Source organism: Rhinatrema bivittatum, chromosome 14, assembly GCF_901001135.1.
Source record: "Rhinatrema bivittatum chromosome 14, aRhiBiv1.1, whole genome shotgun sequence".
In the NCBI taxonomy this organism is placed as follows: domain Eukaryota; kingdom Metazoa; phylum Chordata; class Amphibia; order Gymnophiona; family Rhinatrematidae; genus Rhinatrema; species Rhinatrema bivittatum.
In genome coordinates this window covers 9,918,702-9,940,738 of record NC_042628.1, presented here as the reverse complement: position 1 = coordinate 9,940,738, position 22,037 = coordinate 9,918,702, and the positions used below count along the sequence as shown (strand labels likewise).

Genomic DNA, 22,037 nt, shown 5'->3' with positions numbered 1-22,037 from the left:
ACATAAACTGTTCAAGCACTAAACGCACATGCTAGAAAAAACTACTGCCTCGGTCCAATAGTAAGATGTACATTTCCATCTGTAAATACCAATTTTATGGTAGCCCCTTTAAAATCTCTTTCTGAAAATTACTCTTTGGGTAACATTGTCATATTTCAGATATTTGGAAAAACCAGATAGGTATTAGTCCATTTGAAATGTACATCCATGCATAGACTTGTGTTTCTTTATTTTGGGCTTCAACAGTCACAGTAACTAAGCTAAACTGGTGTAGGCAAGGGCAGTTGGACAAAATGGGTGTGGATAAATGCCTGATCTGCTGACATCTATTATGTTAACCATAAACTAAATCTGAATCCTGTCAGGGCAGAGATTCTTTGGTTAAGCAGATCAGCTAGACCATTGGTGGAGAATCCATCGGTATTGGAAGAGAATAAAGTAGTCTGTAGTCTGTCTATGGAGTTATAGGTATTCTTTCATCTAGTTGTAATGGATGTGCCATCTGCACCCATGTTTAAATAAGAACGATCTGGCTGCTACTCCTCGTTCTTCTATAACAAATCAGATAGACTGCTGTACCTCTTTATATCAGGGTGTTCCCCAAAAGACAATTAGAAGATTGCGAGGCTCCTAATGACGAAGAAAGCTATTGATTATGGGACTTCAATTTTAAAAGAGAATAGAATAAAGTTGTAAGTCCCGACAACTTTTGTTTTTAGTTGTGTGAATTCAGCAAGGCCTGGAGGGCCATTGTATCAGCCAATTTGCTGCATCCTTATCAACCTTCTAGGTTGCTTTCATTGATCAATACCATCGTAAGAGGATTTGATTGTGGGCAGATCTATCTTTTTGTCCTCTTAGATATTTTGGTGGCAAGCGATATTATAGATCACAAGATATTACTGACACATCGCGGGAATTCTAACTGGGCTGATGTAAATACTGGGGACCTTCAGGGATCATCTCTCTTGGCTGCATTGGTCAATGTGTACCTATTGCCTTTATGCATGCTTTTAGAGGGGCTAGGGCTTAGCTTTAGGATTTTTGCAGATGATATCCAGTTTTTCTTCCCAATTATAGCCTCGACACCATTGGCACTGGAAGAACTTAAGATATATCTTTATGCAGTACAAAAATAGTTATTTCACAGCCGGTTGTCATTAAATCTGGGGGAAAAAACCCAGAGATCATGCTATTGTCAAGACACTCGGTTACCCTTGATTTACCCAAGTTTGTATTTGAAGGGCAAGAGATTTCTATATCTTTTGCTGCTTGAGATCTTTTGAGATCTTTTGCTGCTTGAGATCTTTTGCTGCTTGTGATAACGCCCTAACGCACGCAATAACTACTGCATCGCAATGATAGCATTTAAATGAGGGGAAAGGGGAGGGGTTTGGGCGTGGTTAGAAAAATGTTCTTTCCGGTAGCGCTGCGGGTGATAATGTTTTAGACATTATTGCCGCAGTAGAGCCGGAAATAACACCACCTTTTTCAGTAGCGCTATGGGGGCGATAGTGTATGGTGCAGCCCAAGCACGTCAGGCGAAAATGCACCGCCGTGATGCGGCCGGCTGCACACTATTGCCCCGCCTTTTTTTTTTTTTGCATTGCCTTTTTTTTTTTTTTTGCATGGCTTCTTCCACATGATACCGTATTTCCTTGTACATATCTTTCTTTTTCCAGGGAATATTTCCTTTAATAATTTAAAAATAGTGTTGTGCTGGAAAGATTGAGCATTATCCTATTAAGGCGTGTGTATGTATAATGTCCTGTTGTTTTTTTCCTCCCTAGGTTGGAGCTGTAGGAGATGAAGAGGAGTGGGTAAGTCTGTATGAGGTGGAGAATAATGCTGAGGCCCAGATGCTGGAGATCCCAAATCTCACTCCATACACTCATTACAGGTAAAGTAACATCTAAGCAAATGGGTTTCTAAATTATAGCAAAATGCAGCTTTTTTACTCTTGTGTTTTCGATGCACTTTGCAGCAGCATTAAACACTTCTAAATTAAAATATACTTTATAAGAAAAATGCACCTTGTAAAAGTGTAACAAACATTTATGAAAATACAAAATATTTACAATGGATATCCACATATATAGCTATGGGGATAATTCAGGACAATACTAAAAAATATATCATTAATCTAAGAGGAAAGTAATTTGACTTCCTGTCATGTGGAGGGCAAAATTTAAGCTGTTATGTTTAGTATTTAAGAATTTGAGTGGGTTGGGACAATCTTATCTTAGAGACAAATTGGTATCTTATGTTCCAAGAAAGATATTTCATTCCCAGGAGGAAGCTTTGCTAATGAAGCTTATCTGGTGGGCACACACAATAAGGGCATTTTATGGATTGTGCAGGGTTTACAGACTACTTTTACTTAAATCCTCGAAAAAAGTAACTTATTCTTTGCTCAGGCTATTTTTCCAGATCCTCTCAAGAAGGCTGCTGTTCACCCTGTTTTGAAAAAGCTGTCTTTGGTAGTAACCGAGTCGACAAGTTATCACCTGCTTTTGAATCTCCCTTTGATGGGGAAGATATTTAAAAGAAATTTTGGATGCATTTTTGTGTGGCTTCCATCGTAGTCACAACAAGTGACTTTATTGATCTCTCTACTGGACTCACTATTATGGGAGCTAGACCCAGAAGGAGTTATGCTGTTGGTACTTCTTGATGTTTCCTCTGCTTTTGATGCTGTTAATAATCAGCATCATTTGAATTGTTTGTGCTTCATGGGTGTAGGTGACATGGTACTGTGGTGGATTCAATATCATTGAAGTAACCATAAGCAGCAGGTGAGATCTGGTGGTAGCTGTTCATATTGGAGAATGGAGAACCATCTCTGTGGGTGTTCCGCAGGGTTTGGCTCTCTCATCAGTATTATATATTGTTTATCTCACTCTTTGGGAGCTGTTCTTCCTTCTCTTGGTAGGAAATAACTATATATATGCTGATGATATACAGCTCATTTTTGTCTATGGGTGGATGTCTTGTTATGGTATTAAATAGTCTTTCTGTTTGTCTTCAGAAAGTGTACAGTTGGATGGCACAGCATGGACTTGTTCTTAATGAACAGAAGACAACAATACTTTAAATTCGTCAGTCTGTGCTTGTCAAGGCTCTTCCATCTCTTCAGAATAGAGATATTGAATTGTCATTCACTGCTGGGGTCCATGATTTAGATGTGTTGCTTGATTCTCAACTGTCTTTGAAATCTCAAATTCATGCTTTTTTAAACTAATCCTTTTTTAAACTCATCCTTTTACAAACTGAGGCTTCTGCACAAGTTGAAATATATTTTTACCTGTGAGTGACTTTTATTCTGTAGTACAGTCCATAGCTTTGAGTACAATGGATTCTTGTATTGCATTATATATGGGTCTTCCAAAAAGTGACCTCTGAGCACTTCAAATACGCCAGAATTCCTCAGCTCGTTTGATTACCAATACTGCTCATAGGGAGCATATTACACATTGGCTGAAAGAGCTGCATTGATTGTCAGTCATTCGTAAGAACTTAAGAATTGCCATACTGGGTCAGACTGAGAATCCATCAAGTCTCTGCAGATTGCGTCAACCTTGTCTCGGCTCAAGGGTCCAACTTCACAACAATAACCCCTTTAAAAAAAATGTAGCAGATTAGTGAGGCAAGATTTCCCTTGTGTAAATGCATGCTGGCTATGTCCCATTAAATGTTCTGTGATTTTGTTCTTTAGAATAGTTTTCATGATTTTTCCCAACACTGAATTCAGATTCACCAGTCTATAGTTCCCCAGATCAGCCATGGAGCCCTTTTTAAATATTTGCTTTACATTGGCCACCTTCCAATCTGTGGGTACAATAGATGATTTTAATGATGGGTTATAAATTACTAGTAATAGATTCACAATTTCATTTTTTAGTTCTTTCAGAACTCTGAAATGTATACATTTTGGACTGGGTGATTTGCTACCCTTTAGTTTGTCAATCTTCCAGCTTCACCATGGTTTGTTTGTTTTTGTGAATCATCACAGATGAATACAGGTTTCTCTTCAACATCCTCTTCAGAAAACACTGAAGCAAAGAATTCATTTAGTCTTTCCACAATGGTATTATCTTCTATAAGTGCCCTTTAACCCCTCAATCGTCTAACAGTCCAAGCAACTCCCTCACAGGTTTCCTGCTTCAGATATATTTTGAAATAAATAATTTTCAAATGGACATCTGTGGGTGGAGAAGGTACAGAGAAGGGCGACCAAAATGATAAAGGGGATGGAACAGCTCCTCTATGAGGAAAGACTAAAGAGGTTAGGGTTGTTCAGCTTGGAGAAGAGACGGCTGAGGGAGGATATGATAGAGGCATTTAAAATCATGAGTGGTCTAGAACGGGTAGATGTGAATCGGTTATTTACTCTTTCGGATAATAGAAGGATTATGGGTCACTCCATGAAGTTAGCAAGTAGCACATTTAAAACTAATCGGAGAAAATTCTTTTTCACTCAACGCACAATTAGGCCCTGGAATTTGTTGCCAGAGGATGTGGTTAATGCAGCTGGGTTTAAAAAAGGTTTTGATACGTTTTTGGAGAAGAAGTCCATTAACTGCTATTAATCAAGTTGACTTAGAGAATAGCCATTGCTATTACTGGCATCAGTAGCATGGGATCTACTTCGTGTTTGGGTACTTGCCAGGTACTTATAGCCTGGATTGGCCACTTTTGGAAATAGGATGCTGGGTTTGATGGACCCTTATGTTCTTATGGTGCAACAGTGCTTTAATGGCAGAATTGGCTCGTTTGAAAATTGGCTGATACGCACATAAATCGCACAGACCCTGTATGTGTGTAATTTTAAGCACATTGAGGAGAAGTGTCAGGGGCTGGAATCTGAGCATGGTTTTGCATTTACACACATTCTTTTTGATTTTGAAAAGTATGCGCATTTCCCTGCACAAATTTGCAGATCTAACATTCTGTGGGAAATTTTTGCAGGATAATTTCAAAGTGAACTTACATGTGTTATGTTTGCTTTGAATATTGGTGTAACTTAGGAAAGTTTACTCAGACTATTATAAAATTACCCCTTTACAGAACAATTTTAAAAGCTATTTCTGGAAGTAAAAGGGCTTTACCCATGGAAATTAGCCTTTTTAAAATTGCCTGACCTATATATAGGTAATGTTACACGCATATGTCCTGTGTGCATATAATTTTACCTGCAGTCGGCAGAGGCATTCCCGGGGACAGGGGGTGGGGTGGAGTTTGCACTTAGGCCCACATTTTTCCTTTTAAAAAAATGCACTCACATATTAGCAAGTATATATGTGTGTGGGCAGATTTGGTGGGATAAGTTTCACAGGTAAAGTGCACACCTACTTTACTTTTGAAAATGCAAGCAGTTATAAAATTACCCCCATAATACACCAAATGTTTTCCATACAGACCCAACAAAACTGTGTTTCTGTTTCATAGGGATCATAAACACTCCAGATAACTTTACCACAAAATTCTTACGAATGCAGACACAAGTTTTGTTGATTTTTTTCTTGATGTGTCCCCATTGCAAATGATTAAAATACTTTTTTTTTTCATAAAAGTTAAATTTTTGTCAGCAGTGGGTTTTTTTTCTATAAAAATTCCAAATATAATGCAATATAGCAAAGTGTAGAGAGGATTAAGTGTGACCATTCTCAGCTGAATTTTAAGCTAACTTTGGGCCTTATGTACCAAAGGGTTTTTCCCATTCTGTGCCTGCCGTGAAAATTTTTGAAGTGCATGTTTTTCAAAGTTGCAAATGCTGTAGGATGAAAGCTGTGAAGGTTCATTCATAAAAATGGCTGCCTGGCCTTATGTGTGAGCAGTGTTTTTACAAGCCTGGCTAGCCTGCTGTGGCCATCTGTCTTGGGGAGTCAGGTATATGCATCTATCTAAAGGAACCAGCTGTGGGCAACTCATTTGTGCTGCCAGCGGTGAGCAAACCAGGCTTGGATGCCAGCTGTGCGCCTCATTCCTGTATGCCAGCTATGCACAACTAACCCAGAATGCCAGTTAGAAGAAGTATTAGACAGACTGAGAAGCAGTGTGACGTACTGTAATTTCTTCAAATTGAAAGACCTGTTCATTAACTGACACGATAAAAGCTATAAACTGCTGAGCCTGAAAGGTGCAAAGAAACTAAAGAGGGGCATTTGTTTAATAGCCCCAATCTAGAGACTTAACTTGGCCTTCTCTATTGTAAGAAGTAAAAGTCCACCGGCCACAGTTTTAACAATGCTGAGTCAGCACGTTGCTCATGTAGTTGGCAGCAGTCATGCTGCGTGATCAGTTGCCAAGAGAGGGGAATAATTCCATTCAGCCAGCGTGCTTGAGTCCAAGGAAACACTGCCATGTTCATTAATGGGCTAATACACTTTAATATCATATGAGGCTTCTGCAGTATAAACAATGAGATGTAATGAATTGTCCAAGAATGTTTTTATTTTTAGATTTCAGCTCACGCGTTTTCATTGTTAGTTCAAGGCGAGCTGCATTCAGGTACAGTGGGTATTTTCCTCTCCCCAAATAGCTTGCAATCTAAGGGTTTGATTTACTACAGGTTTTCTTCCATTCTGTATCTATGGGGGAAATGTTTTGTAAGTAAGGCTCTAAGAGGTGAATTTTAAGATCCAAGTACATGTACACTCGTTTACCGGCTTGCACACATGGATCCAGCGATTTTATAACATACGCGCGTATGTGCGCCTATACATGCATCTGTTATAAAGTCAGCCGTATGCATGTACTTGTGCACCTGACTTTATACTGCCGCGTGCAAATGCTGCCTCGATTGTAAGGGAGGGATTTTAGTAGATATGCGCGCTGATGCAATTACCTGTTTCCACAGTTCTAATTCAAAACAAAAGTTAATAAGTTGGGTAACTAGGAAGATGTAGGCAGATTAACTGTAGTGTTTTCAGGGTCATTGCCAGCCACATAAAATAAATCCATAGGCTAAAAGTATTTTAGGTTAGCTTTACATCCCTGCTCCCTTTGATAATTGAAATCGATAACAGATCAACAAAATTATGATGCAGGAAGTAGTCCAGCAGTGAGAGGGAGACTTTACAGTCTCTTGCACTGAGTGCCACATGTATGATTATCTCCCAGCTGGCAAGAGGTCATATGTGTGCACTAAGTGCAAAAAGCTCCAAGCCCTCAGAGAATGAGTCCAATCTCTGGAGGCTAGAGTGGCAGACCTGGAGGAGCTGAGGCAGACAGAGAGGTATATAGAGGAGATCTTCAGGGACATAGTAGAGAAGTCCCATCTCCAATCTGGTAGCCCCTGTGATGCTTTGGAGGAGAAAGGTCACCTGGAGGAGAACATTAGCTTGATGAGACAGGAAGCAATCCTGTAACTAGGACCTACCCTCAAGCTGATGTAGTATCCTCTCACACCGAGGATAGGTTTCCAGAAGCACATGCCCAGGAGGGAAGGGTTAGGATGGCTGTGATTCAATTATTAGGAAGGTTGATAGTTGGGTAGCTGGTGGACTTGAGGATCGCTTGGTAACTTGCCTGCCTGGTTCAAAGGTGGTGGATATCACATATCAAATAGATAGGATTTTAGATAATGCTGGGGAGGACCTGGCTGTCTTGGTATATGTGGATATCAATGTCATAGGAAAGTGCAGGAGGGAGGTTTTGGAAAACAAATTTAGGGTTTTAAGTAGAAAGATGAAATCCAGAACCTCCAGGGTAGCATTCTCAGAAATGCTCCCCATTCTACGTGCAGGACCCCAGAGGCAGGCAGAGCTCCAATGTCTCAATGCATGGATGAGACGATGGTGCAAGGAAGAAGGTTTTAGATTTGTTAGGAACTGGACTTCATATTGGGGAAGGGTGTCCTTTTCTGAAAGGATGGACTCCACCTTAACCATAGTGGAACCAGGCTGCTGGCATTAATATTTAAAAAGGATATAGTGCAGCTTTTAAACTAGATGATGGGGGAAAGCCAGCAGTTGCTCAGAAGTGTATGGTTCAGAATGATATACCTTTGAAGGATACTAAGAGAACAGGGAAAATAGGGCATCCCAGTAGAGAGGTTGCAGTAAATGCCAAAGGGAACCAGGTGCCTTTAAGTAAACTACAGAAAGATTCCTTGTCAGCTGATGAGCAGGTTGTTAATACAAACAAGAAGCATACTTTGAAATGTCTATATACAAATGCTAGAAATCTAAAAAACAAGATGGGAGAGTTAGAGTGTAAAGCACTGGATGAAGAGGAGGATATAATTGGCGTCTCAGAGACCTGGTAGAAGGAGGATAACCAATGGGACACTGTGATACCAGGCTACAAATTATATCAAAATGATAGGATGAATCAAATTGGTGGAGGGGTGGCACTATATGTTAGAGAGAGCATTGGGTCAAGCACGATAAACGTTCAGCAGGAAACAAAATGCAATGTTGAATCTTTATAGATAGAAATTCCAGGTGAAAAAGGGAATAAAATAGTAATGGAGGTGTATTGCTGTCCATCTGACCTGAATGAACTAAAAGACAATGAAATGCTGAAAGAAATTAGAGAAGCTAATAAAATCAACAGCATGGTAATAATGGGTGACTTCAATTACCCCAGTACTGACTGGGTGAATGTTACATCAGGACATTATAGGAAAGAAAAGTTCCTAGATGAAATAAATGACTGTTTCATGGAGCAGCTGGTACAAGAACCAACAAGAGGGGAAACTATTTTAGATTTAGTCCTTAGTGGAACATAGAATTTGGTGCGAGCGGTAACAGTGTTGGAGCCACTTGGCAATAGTGATCACAATATTATCAAATTTGACTTAATAACTGGAAGGAGCACAAAAAAGAAATCTACTGTGACAAAAGGTGACTATGATAAAATGAGGAAAATGGTTAGGAAAAAACTAAAAGGAGCAACTGCAAAGGTTAAGGGCCTGATTTTAAAAAGCATTTACTCGGGTAAAAAACAGGTTTACTGGGGTAAATTCACTTTACTTGAGTAAGTGGGTTTTTGAAAATTGCTACAATATATGCCATTGACTTGTCTATAGGATTTACTCACATAAGTGCACTTTACTTAAGTAAATGGCTTTTGAAAATTGCTACAATAGTAGCTACATTTACGCATGTAACTCCTTTTGAAAATTAGCCTCTAAGAGTTTAGCTCAGGCATGATGATGTTTAAAAATACCATCTTGGAAGCCCAGAACAGATGTATTCCACACATTTAGAAAAGGTGGAAAAAAGGTGAAATGACTGCCAGCATAGTTGAAAGGTGAGTTGAGAGAGGCTATAATATCTAAAAGAACATCTTTCAAGAAATGAAAAAGGGATCCAAATGAAGAAAACAGGAAACAGCATAAGTACTGGAAAGTCAGATGCAAAGCATTGATAAGGAAGGCAAAGAAATAATTTGAAAAGAAGCTTGCCATGGAAGCAAAAACTCATAATTAAAACTTTTCAGGTACATTCGAGGTAAAAAGCCTGCGAGGGAGTCAGTTGGGCCATTAGATGATCAAGGGGTAAAAGGGGCCCTTAGGGATGACAAAGCCATAGCAGAGAGACTAAATTAATTCTTTGCTTCAGTATTCACTGAGGAAGATGTAAGAGATATACCCATGCTAGAAATGATAATCAAAGGTGATGATTCAGAAGACCTGAAACAAATCTCAGTGAATCTGGAAGATGTACTAGGGCAAAGTGACAAAATAAAGAGTAGCAAATCACCCAGACTAGATGGTATACATTCTAGAGTGCTGAAAGAACTGAGAAATTAAATTGCGGACCTGCTATTGGAAAGTTGTAAAGTATCAATAACATTATCTATGGTACCTGAAGACTGAAAGGTTGCCAACAAAACACCAATTTTTAAAAATGGATCAAGGGGTGATCCACAAAACTACAGACCAGTAACTCTGACATCTGTGCCAGGCAAAGTGGTAGAAATCATCATAAAGAACAAAATTGCTGAACATGTAGATAAGAATTGTTTAATGGGACAAAGCCAACATGGATTTAGCCAAGGGAAGTCTTGCCTCACAAATTTGCTACATTTTTTTAAGGTGAAAATTAACATGTGGATAAAGGTGAACCAGTTGATATAGCATATCTGGATTTCTAGAAAGCATTTGACAAAGTCTCTCATGAGGGACTTCTTAGGAAATTAGAAAGTCATGGGATAGGTGGCAGTGTCCTATTGTGGACTGCCAACTGGTTGAAAGGTAGAAAACAGAGAGTAGGGCTAAATGGTAATGGTCCACTGAGCCCAGCATCCCGTCACTGACGGCTTGTGCGGGTAGCCTGGAAGAACCTGGCAAATCTCAATATGAAAATCTGCTTCATGCTGTTCTCCCCAAGAAATCAGAGGTGGAGAAAGCAAAGTCTGTTGAGCTAGTAATTTATGGATTTGTCCTCCAGAAACAGGTTCAAACCTTCTTTAAACTCAGTTATACTGCTAACTTTAACCACATTTTCTGGCAACAAGTTCCATAGTTAATTGTGCGTTGACTGAAAAAATATTTTGTTAAATTTATTTCAGCGAGTGTCCCCTATATTCAAGTATTATTTGATAGTGTAAATAACCACTGTCTAATAACCTGTTTCATTCCACAGAGAATTTTATAGACCTCGGTCATATCCCCTCTACTCATCTCAAAGTTGAAGAGCCCTATCCTGGTTAGCCTCCCTTCGTAAGGGAGCCAGTCCACTCCCATAATCATTTTTGTTGCCCTTCTAGAACTTTCTCTACTTCTGCTATATCTTGTCTGAGGTGTGGTGACCAGAACTGCACACAATACTCAAGGTGTGCTCCCACCATGGATGGATACAGAGGAATTATTAATATATTCCCAGTATTGTTTTATATTCCTTTCCAAATAATTCCTAACATTCTGTGTGCTTTTTTGGCTGCTGCCACCGCACACTGACCTGAAAATGTCAAGATGCTGTCCACAATGACCCCAGTGTCCTTTTCCTGGGTGTTGAGTCTTACTATTCAGCCCAACATCATGTGTGTGCATAAGTGGGCACACGGAGATTTATGCTAGCATTTTATAAACACAGTTCATGAAATGCTGTGCATTTCTGCCCTAAATGTATGCTTGTATAGTATGCATGTATATTTTTAATAAACACACATACCTTCTCTTTCCACTTTCAAAAAATACACATATATTTAATTGTAACAATGCGCACCTAATAACCCAGAATTAAACATGAGGCAGGTATTTTATAAAATATGCAAAATTCTACCTGAACAAAAAGCAGGTACGAGTGGCCGTGTGTATTTTGTGGCCTCAAGAGTGTTGAAAGAGAAAGTTCTCTTTGAAAGTTATTGCAAAGGTCGCGAGTAAAAAGAACCCGCCCCATAATGTACATTCCCAGTCACCTTTCTGTTCTCTCTTTGCTCCCTCTTCCTTTTTGGTTCATAGTCATTGAATTGAACCTAATGCTTGCGAGCCTGTGCACACTCTCTCTAATGTGTGCTTGCAGGTTCCGGCTGAAACAAGCAAATATTGTAGGTGCAAGCCCTTTCAGCGAGCCATCTCGTGTGATCCAGACGCTTCAGGCTCCTCCGGACCTTGCACCGGGAAGTGTGACCATGCGCACTGCTAGTGAAACGAGCCTATGGATCCGCTGGGTGGTAAGTTTGTTCTCTAAAGAGCAGACGAACAGAAAATGACCAGTGAAACAGGACTCATCTCTAAAGTTCCACTGAATTTGTTGTCATTTTTTTTATTCACTTGATTTTCACAGTATTGGTATGGGCTACAACAAACTATTTTCCAAATCAAAGACATTTTTTTTTCTTGTGAACTACTTGGCTCTCCTTAAAAAGCTTTAATTTTTTTCCTAGGAAAGATACCTCTTGATTTCTTACATAATTGGCCAGACAGATCTGACCTCTGCTTTGACCAGTCGGGGACTGATTTTGCTTTGTATATGGCTATGACAAATTCTTCCTGGGGTTCATAGTAGCACGCCGTGAGAACAGAGCTGGGCCAGTCTACTTATGTAACCTTTGAGAAGCATCCTGTGCAGTTACTGAGAAATATCCTCTGTGGATATTGGAATGCCTATAGAGAGGACCACGCGTATAGCTATTAACGACAGTTGGAGGTTTGGCCCAACGAGCTGTTTCTTCGTGTGATGGAGGTCAGGCATGTGATGGAGATTTCCTGTACCTCCAGAGGGAGAGGCTATTATGGAGTGCATCATTCTTTAACCGCTTTTGTCAGACAAAGTATGGATAGGGAATGCTGGCACTGCAGAAACTTAAATGAAGGTCAGCCATTAAGAGAAATAAACTACAGTTTGTAAAAAAAAGGGTTTATGATATTCCCTTGTATAAGGCACAGGGATCCACCCTCTAGATAAAAGAATGTAATTTTGAAAAAGATTTCAAAGTTTATCAAAACATCCATCAACCCTACTACCATTGGGTTGAGCAGAATATAAAATGAGGAACAAGCAAGGTAAATAATGTATTATGTTTATTCAATACATAAGAAGTAATAGAAAAAAAAAGTTCTCTACAAGAAGTCATGCCAGGACAGCTCACAACATAATGAAGATATATAAACCAGAACACAAAAATGACTCAAAAGGTTGTTAGAGACAAGAAAACCCACTAAGCAAGCAGACATGCCCGTTTGTTTTAGCTGCTCTGTGAAGTACTGACATGCTGTCTATTCACTAGTACTCATATGTTGCTGTTCGTTTGCCAGCCTCTTCCTGATTCACAGTACAATGGCAACCCTGAATCAGTGGGCTACAGGATTAAATACTGGCGAGCAGATCTGCAGGGTCCATCATGGACACAGGTGATAAGTGACCGGCTGGAAAGAGAATACACCTTAGAGGAGCTGGAGGAGTGGGTGGAGTATGAACTGCAAATCCAAGCATTCAACGCCATCGGACCAGGTCCTTGGAGCGAGCCAGTTAAAGGTCGCACGAGGGAATCGGGTAAGGAAAAGAATAGCATCTTGGTGTCTATAAAGAAAAATGTTTCTTTGTTTTTCACCTTCTGATTAATCTCATTGACTAAGGGAGGCAGAATGCTTTGATTCATCAAGTGTCATCATTTATTTGAAAATCATTACAACATATGCTCTTGAATTGTCGATAGATTTTACCTGCGTAAATGGGCTTTTGAAAATTGCTACAATAGTGTGTTACATTTACATTTTCCTTTGAAAATTACGCTGATAGACTGCAAGCCCTCTTAGGTAGGAGCTTACAACTCTACTGATTTGTAATTTGACTTGAGTTTGGATTTCGAAAGGCGAGTAATTAAATCTGCTAAATCCAAATATTGCAACTATGGTATGATGTAGCCTCCACCGGCAAACTGTTCTGCAATTTTATCATTCTTTTTTTTTATTTATTTTATTTATCAATTTTCAAAAATACATCAAGAAACATCTTGTGTAGATAGCAGTTTTCAAATAAACAAATATAACACAATAACACATAAACTACTCTTTCTTATTCAATCTGCTTTAAAGTCCACAATACTGGGGAGAGATCCTAACTCAACCTCAGGAATAATCTTTAGCATTTATGAAATTACCGGATCCTGTACAGGAGACCTTTATTATATCAGATCCAACTGCAGACTACTCATACTAGCCTTCCAACACAGGAGAGGAAGTTATTAACTCTATTGAATGCTTTTTTAAGAATTTCTCCAACTGCTCAGGAAAATAGAAAATATATGAAGCATTTTTATATTTTATGCAACATTTGCACGGATATTTTAGAATATACATTGCACCCATTCTTTAAATAAAGAAGCACTTTCTCTGAAGGAGATAAACTCTGTTTCCCCTTAGCCTTAGAGGGTTTCCCCCTTTATTATTTGTTTCCAGTGTTTAAAATAAGCAAAATCCCCAAATGAAGCATTGATATATTTGTACCGTATCATAAAATCCCTTTCGATTAGCCTTTTTGTCTAAAGAAAATAGCCACAATTTAGATGATCCCACAGCATGCACAGCCCCTTGTACCCTCATCAGTTGTTATAATAGTCCATTTTTGCATCTTTTTTCTAACCTGGATTTGAAGAGGCAAGTAATGAAATCTAAAATCCAAATTTGTGGGTATTCCTCTAGTAGATGGGGACCTGTGCATGGCAACCCATCAGATGCTCCAAATATGGCAATCATTTTCACTTTGGGAGCAATTTTCAAACAGTGCTCAGCAGGTGAAAGACCATGCTTACTTTTTATCCCCAGGCACCAATTTTCAAAGTGAAACTACGTGCATGCTTTTGTTTTGAAACTTACCACAGGTGCAAAGCGTTGCACTGTTACCTGCACCTGCTTTTCCTGCAGGTACAATTTTTGCCAGAAAAGTATGTGCGAAGGTTTGAAAATGCTACCCACATGCATACTTTTCCTTTTCTTTCCAATCTGAACCCATGCCAGGAGCACAGCCTACTCTCATTGGAGCTTTGTGGGATATCGTGCAGCCACACTGAGGGAGATCAGTTCTTAACACAAGTAAAATGATTTTAAATTTAATTTTAAAATTTCTATTCCGCTTTTCACAACAAATGTAATTCTAAAGCGGATTATAACAGATAAAAAATATTTTCATACATATTGTGAACTGAAATACTAATTACAGATATTAAAAAATAAATTAAAATCTTCTACAGTCAGTATTTCTAATCATAAAAGCCATCGTTACAACACAGGATACAATATCTTTCCCTGTCTCACAACATCAACACCATACCATGAAATTTAAATCTCCTCGTTTAAAACTTACACTTAAGGGTTGTAAATAATACTCTGTGCTTAGGGCCAGGGAAAAGCTGCTCACAAGGAAAAAGTTAGCAAAAAGGGGCGGGGAGTGGGCACTCGCTCCTGCTTTGTCTGCGGGAAAACAATGTGTGCACTTTTAAACCAGACCCGTATAGAGCATGGGCAATTTTCAAAAGCAAGTTTACCCGAGTAAATAGTTTCTGAAATCTGCCCTTTAGGCGCATTTCCCCACGTTTGCCCACATCCTTCTATGGGTACCACTGTATTACAAGCCACTGCGCTACGATACATACTGTAAATAATAGTCATATATTGTTATAATTCATACACAATTGTATATTTTTGTTACCATTGCTTTCCGGGCACTTGTCTCTGCTATTCCTGCCTTCTCTCCTAGTTCAGTTCCCTTACGTTTTATGTATCTTCGCATTTCTTGGGATAATGGTTTCCCCAGTTCTGTGTAAACCGATGTGATATTTACTTGAATGTCGGTATAGAAGAGTTTTAAATAAATAAATACATTAGATCTCATCTGCCATTTCTTGTAGTGTTTACATCTTGCTCTAAAATCCTATAATCGGTTTTTGTATACAGTGTGAACGTTTGTCGTCACCTGCAAAGGGAGCACTAATAGTGCTCTTCCTCTTCTGGATCGTTCCGTAAGATATTAAATAACCACCAGCCCCACCGGGGGCCCCACTCGTTCATTCCTGTAATTAGAATGCAATCACAAATGGCATTGCTAAACCTCATCTTCCACAAATTGAAAAGCAGCCTCTCATGTGGTTCGGTGTCAAACACTTTAGTGCAATCCAGACAGAATGAGGCGCTTGTTAGCTTGTTTGGAATTTGTAGGTATGGCACAGTCATTACCTCTTGGTACATCGGGAACAAAGGTTAGGAGCTACTATAAGAATTCACCTGCTTCTAATGAAGCAAAAACGTTATCTGAAATGCTGGTTGTAATCCGGCTGTTTTCTCAGCTGACAGAAGTGTTCTTGTAGCACTGGTGGGTATTCATCTGCATCTCGCCTCCAGCACAGAATAATATACCACAGTCTGCCTGAGGGCCAGCCAAGCCCCTCATAGCAGGTTACGGATTAAAGGCCATTGTCAGAATTGTTCTAGAGTAGCTAGAGATGATGAGTTTTTGTTGTTGCAAGTTAATTAAATAGCAATAAAGTGTTTCTAACGGATTTTAACTGGCATCAAAGAATTTATTTGTCGAAAGTTAAACAGCAATATGGCTGCTGTTAATAGATGACAATTAAAGGCATGGTAAAGACACAAGGTGTTCCAATAAGAATCAGCAGACATTTTAATCTGTGCAGAAAATCAATACTTAAGAATAGGCAACATCTCTAATTTCAAGTTAAAAAAAAAAAAAAAGTAAAAAACAAAGTACATCTCTAGCCGAAAGAAATCTCTGTAGATAGGACAGGACTGAAACCAGGATTGCGTGACAGCCTTAGCTCCAGTTTCCTCCCTATTCGTTTTTTTTTTTGGTTTTTTTTTTTAAATCTTTCATTTTTTCTTAACGATTTGTGTCTGGAGTTGCCAGCTGGCTCCATTTTCTCAGGGCAGAATGTTCCAGTCCTGATTTCTACCCCGCAGCGCACAGTGGTCATTCAGTAGGGAATCAGATTCGCACTTTGTACATGTAATAGGGCAAAAACCCAGGACTGGATCCATCTCTCCTAGCAAAATATGGACCCCGTTGGCCTATCCTGTTATGTCTGAGCTTCAGTGTCGTCTTGAAATTTGCTTTCTGCGACCATTCTACTAATAGTATCTGCCTTAAAAGTGTGAAAATCGTTTGATGTTTTTTGGGATTGCTGTTGCCTACTAAAAAAAGAAAGTACTCTATGGAGATAATTTTCAAAAGCATTGACACTTAAAACTGGGTCTTACACATGTAAATGCTCTCTATGGCTTTAACTTTCAAACCGGCGCATGGGTGAACATTGGCATGTGTTCGCCGGCCCGCACCCAGGGATGCGGCCATTTTAGAACATATGCACGCAAAAGCACGTGTGTTATAAAATAGCCTGGCCAGGTGCACATATGCACCAAATTTTAAGTGAACGTGCGTAGGTGCACACAAATGATGCTTCTACCGCTTAAATCTTCTTAGTGTTTGGGTAATTGCCAGGTTCTTGTGGCCTGGTTTGGCCTCTGTTGGAAACAGGATGCTGGGCTTGATGGACCCTTGGTCTGACCCAGCATGGCAATTTCTTATGTTCTTATTTATTTATTTATTTTATTTAACAGTTTTATATACCGCAGTTCAGGTAACAATGTTACTAATCACTTCGGTTCACATTTCAACAATTACAATGACAATATTTCCCGCAACACGCACATCTCATCTTGATTCCAAAAAGGGGCGTGGCTTGGGTGAGCGTGATCCTTCCCTTATGGGGCCAAGAGATGGACGCGTAAATACTTAAGCACCTGGGCGTGCCCCCAGGTCCAGTACTGTGTAAGTTTACTTCTGCTATGGAGGAGGTGTTAAAAAAAAAAACCCAGCCATTTTTAACAGGTTTAAAGGATCCGGGGTAACTGAGGGGAGTGCGCATGGCCAGGCTTATAACGTGCGCAAGTTATATAATGGACATATATCTGGGTGCATGCGCCCACATGCCAGTGTGAAAGTTACTGTCTTATTGTACTCTCAGTTCAACAGAGTAGGAGTTACTGCATCATGGCAGAGTTAGGACCTTCTAAATGTAGATGCTTCCAGGTCCCAAAAACTAAAGAGCAAGTAACACCAACCACACAAAACTGCACTATTTGTGCTGCAGTATTTTTGTTTTAGGGATATGTAATTTAGCACCATTTGAAATTGCATCAGATAGTGTTGTTGAAATCCAAGTCAGGTAACCATGGTTTAGTGCTCTTTTAATTGCACTTTCTGAAAAACTAAAGGTATCTGGCTGAAAATGGGCAGAAAACAGTAAAATTGCCTCATTTTGCAGTCATGTCTTTTCACATAGATATACACACAAATACGAAGAGCGATTGCTAGGTGTGATTACATTCTGTATATTTTTTGCTATAAACTCAGTTTCATGCACACTTCTCAGTGTGGTAATAAAATATAATACATTGTCAGCTTTTTTTTTGGTCAGTTTGAGGGGGAAAAAAAGTGAAAACATTGTAATTAAATGGTTGCTATCAACCTAAAATCTGTTTCAGAATAACAGCTGTTTCCCTTTGCTTTATAAGGAGCAGGAAAGGAGAGGATCATCCAGATGCAGAAAGGCAGACACTGTTTTAGGAGCTGGTATTAAAACATCTGAATGTCCCATAGCCTTCCATTATCATCCTTGACAAGGGAGGATCTGTCTGCCGCTTTTCATAGCTTCTCTGTGCTGAAGCTAACCAGGGATTGCACACAACTGAGATGAGGCAGAACATCACTGCCGCTGTGACAGAATGAGGGATACGCGCGTGGGCACTGAGCTTTATTCCCCCGTAGACACGGAATGAGAAAAAAAAGCTTTGGGAAATCGAGCCCTAGACGTGAGAAATGTTAAACACCCATTTGAAGAACAGTAATGGGAGTATATTATATTTAGGGATGTAAGTGCAAAATCATTGAGTATTTCAAGTAATTCTAAGAGTGATCACCCTCACTGTAGTTTCCTCCGGTGTCTTTGGGCTTCCAGCTCAATCGGAACTGAAGCTGAGATCTGCCACCATGAGCCTATATTCGCAATCACTGTTATGCATGCAACAGGAGACATTTTAGCTGTACAGAGTGTTCAGGTTCCGTGCCAGACACTCTCATTGTTCCTTTCCCTGTCTTTTATCTTTCTGGCTATGCAGCTCCCATCTAGGTGGGTGCTGATGTGCATAATAAAAGTTGGTTAATATTTACTGGCTTCACCAAATATCCTACAGGCATTCAAGAATTCTTCCCCTATTATATATTCCTTTCCAGCTCACTTAGTTGTCACTGTCCTCAGTCAGGGCTATGTACAGGACTCCCTTCCCTCAAAGCTTGGCGACCATGGGCCATATATCAGGCCACTGGATATTGTGTTTTCACAATGGCTATGCCTCTCTCCCCCCCCAGGGGCTGTGAACGCTGCTGCTGCTGCAGTATCCTTACCCTTAGTCAATCCAGTGAAAAGACCTGAGCCAGGAAGCAAAACCAAATCCTATGCATAGTAGCGCTCTGTACTGTCACTGGGCCAGCCTCGTCACCCTCATATTTAAAACATGACATATTCTGGGACTTGTTTTAGGCCGACAAGTGTCTCTCACTTTTACAATACCTAATAAAAGAAACTACTACAGCAATTTATTATCTGACAAGAATATGCCATAACAATTCAACCCTTTCAAACTGGTGTGCGCTAGAGTGTTACTGTAGGCAGTGATTCATTCTCGGTAATTTCACACCTTGTTTAAAGGAAGAACACAATAGAGCTTAACAACGCGGCTACAGTACAACACCTTGGACAGAACTAAGGTCATTTTTTATCAGTTCATTTATTTGTCTTCATCTTAGCTCATAGTCAACTCTTTCTAATCTTAATTCTTAGCACTGTCACCCGGGAATAGTACTTGTCACAAGGAGACAGTCATATCCACTCAATTTTTTTTTTTTAAGTCACTTCTTAAGATACAGTGGCCAACACATTCTTTCTGTCAAGTAGAAAATCCCATGAAGCAAGAATCTCAGGAATGGACATGTACTAGCAGAGGAATTCATTTCACATTTTTACCTGCAATATAAATTTTGCTCATGAAACAGACCACACCTGGTAGAATTTTGACCTGTTCTCTTCCATTCCCCCTACGCCAGTCAATAGGTAATGCTATAATGTCAGCTGCGCTGAGCAGTGTCAGGTTTAGATTTCAAGTGTTTTCCTGCCCTGGCGAGAGGCTCTGCCTTCTATAGCGCCACCTGCCAGGAGAAGACATTTTTTTGGAAAGGCCTTGGAAGCCAGCTGGTTGATCTTTGACTCCCCCTAGTGGAGACCTTTAGTCTTGCACCGAAAAGCAAGCAATGTGAGAAATCAGCAGCCCCTTGCATCTGCTCCGCAGTGCCCAGCTTTCCTGCTTGTAAAATCTGCTAACAAAAAAAAAATAAGACTTTGTACCAAAGAGCAAAAAGATTTTTTTTTCTTTTTAAACAAGGAAATATACGCTCGTGAAAAAAAAAAGTGTGAGCAGCAGAAGATGGGAGGAAGCTTTGATGTCCTTATTCAGTTGTTTAACCCTCTTGTCTGGGAAGAAGTGATTCATGTGGGAGTAGCACTGTGTGAAGATCTACAGATAAACAGCTATGGCAGACGTCCAAAGACATTCTTGGCTCCTGGCAATCTATTTTCCTTTAACATAATTATATCCTTGTGGGGGGATATATCTTAGAGAAGATTGGAAAAAAAAAAAAAAACCTTCAGTGTAGGGGAAAAAAAATCAAATTTTCAAGCTGCTGTGCTGTAGCATTAGGATGTGCTGCATCTCACACCCCCACTAACTGATAACCGTGAAATAGTTTCAGACAGCACCGAGCCTGCTCCGTCCTCACAGCCTTCTGGGGTAGGCAGTGTTTTATTATTTTTTGCAGCATCTCTGCCACTGTTCCTTGCTTCCACTGCTCTTGTGTTGGAAGTTGTCATATCGCCGCTTCCTTCCAGCTGGGAAAGGAAAGTGGACTTCCGGCGTGTTTCTCAAATCAGATTGGTAGTATGATCCCGCAGACTGCTGTGACGTCAATAAATAACAATAACATCTTTTCTTTCAAAAAAAAATTCACATCCTGCAGATTCACAGCTTACCTGCTTCACACCTGGGTTTGATCAAAAAGGTATCGAGGCTACAACAGCTAATGCACTTGAATCTAGAGGATAGTGCACGACCTCGAGCTGGGATTTATTTTTTTTTCTTTAAGTACCCTAGCAATTTTTTTTCTGGCACTAGAGGCTGCAGCCTAAAAAAGACCAAATACTGGATGCCACAATCCTGTGGTGTGACACAGATCATACTAATTCATAATTCATCTCTCTCAAGCTAGGGCACAGTTGGTGTCTGCCTGAATCCTAAGATGTGTTATACTGTAATTTGTTTTTCAAATGTAAAATGTGAATGTGTGATTTGTTACAGTAGACCTGCCTCACGCTTCGTGCCCAGTGGGTAAGCAACCTAAATATCGTGGTGTTTTGTATTTGCAGTTCCATCTGCTTCCCCTGCGAATGTTACAGCCGAAGCAGTGAGCTCCACCCAGATTTTATTGACTTGGGCATCTCTACCAGAGCCAGAGCAAAATGGACTCATTCTTGGTTACAAGGTACACAAGGAGGGGTTCTCCTCCTCTCACCCATGATTTTTAGGTGTGTTGCTGTTTGTTATACATTGGGGAAAGACACCAGGAGCAATTTATTCGCTGGTGTGTCCATCTTTAAAGAAGCTCTGAGGCTTCAGTCTGCCATAATCTGTGTCATCTTCTAGCTTCAGGCACGGGAACCGGAAAGACTGTTCTCTTCCTGCTCGTCTCTCATTCCCTCATTTCATTATTCTGCAGATCCTCCACAGAGAAAAAGACCTGAATTTGGAGCCTAGCAGCCACATCGTAAGAGGGAACCAAACTCTGTCAGTCCTGCTGGCAGACTTAAGGAAATATGTGATTTATGAGATCAGCGTGTTGGCATTTACACGGATTGGGGATGGGGTTCCCAGTTCTCCAATTTTCAAGAGAACTAAGGATGACGGTAAGCTGTAGTGTGACTTTGCAGGGCAGTTCGTCTTCTTGAATGGCCTCCCGCAAATCCTCTTAGTATTTTCATGGTGGTGAAATGCACACTCTCCTTCTTTAGGCCATTGGTTCTAATTATCTAGTTCTACACATTATCCTTTCCAAAAGCCATGATTTATCATGCATTATAGTAACTGCAAGGTAAGTGCTTCACTCAGAAAGTATGGCAAGTAGAAACATTAGTACTTAGGCTATCACAAGTGCCTGGCATGGTGTTAATGCCAAGTTGTTTTTGGTAGCGAATCCTTTCAGTTACTGGAACATTGTAGCCTAATTGCTGTTTCAGCAATGAAAGAATATACAGCGAGCTGAATCTTTCTGCAAACATAACCTCAACTTTGAGCCAAGTCTGCTGAACGCTCAGATCCCCATTCCATTACAGATTATGCAACAGCAGATATTCGCTGTAAAAGTGTATCCAAGCGACAAGCTTAATCTTTTAAGCAGGGGGCTTCAGAGGACGTTTCTGAGCTGTACCGCTAAGCGGTGCCAACCTGGACCTCAGAGTGTAGATCT

General features: G+C 40.0%; 1 protein-coding gene across 2 annotated transcripts in view; it reads left to right on the top strand.

The window, feature by feature from the left end:
* SDK1 (sidekick cell adhesion molecule 1) overlaps nucleotides 1–22,037 on the top strand; it is a 728,283-nt gene that overhangs the window by 603,610 nt on the left and 102,636 nt on the right. For both annotated transcript variants that reach the window (XM_029576917.1, XM_029576918.1), the window contains exons 23-27: nucleotides 1,791–1,900; nucleotides 11,475–11,625; nucleotides 12,710–12,947; nucleotides 20,941–21,056; nucleotides 21,291–21,477. In XM_029576917.1, coding sequence (XP_029432777.1) covers nucleotides 1,791–1,900; nucleotides 11,475–11,625; nucleotides 12,710–12,947; nucleotides 20,941–21,056; nucleotides 21,291–21,477 — 802 coding nt within the window. The remainder of the gene's footprint in view (nucleotides 1–1,790; nucleotides 1,901–11,474; nucleotides 11,626–12,709; nucleotides 12,948–20,940; nucleotides 21,057–21,290; nucleotides 21,478–22,037) is intronic.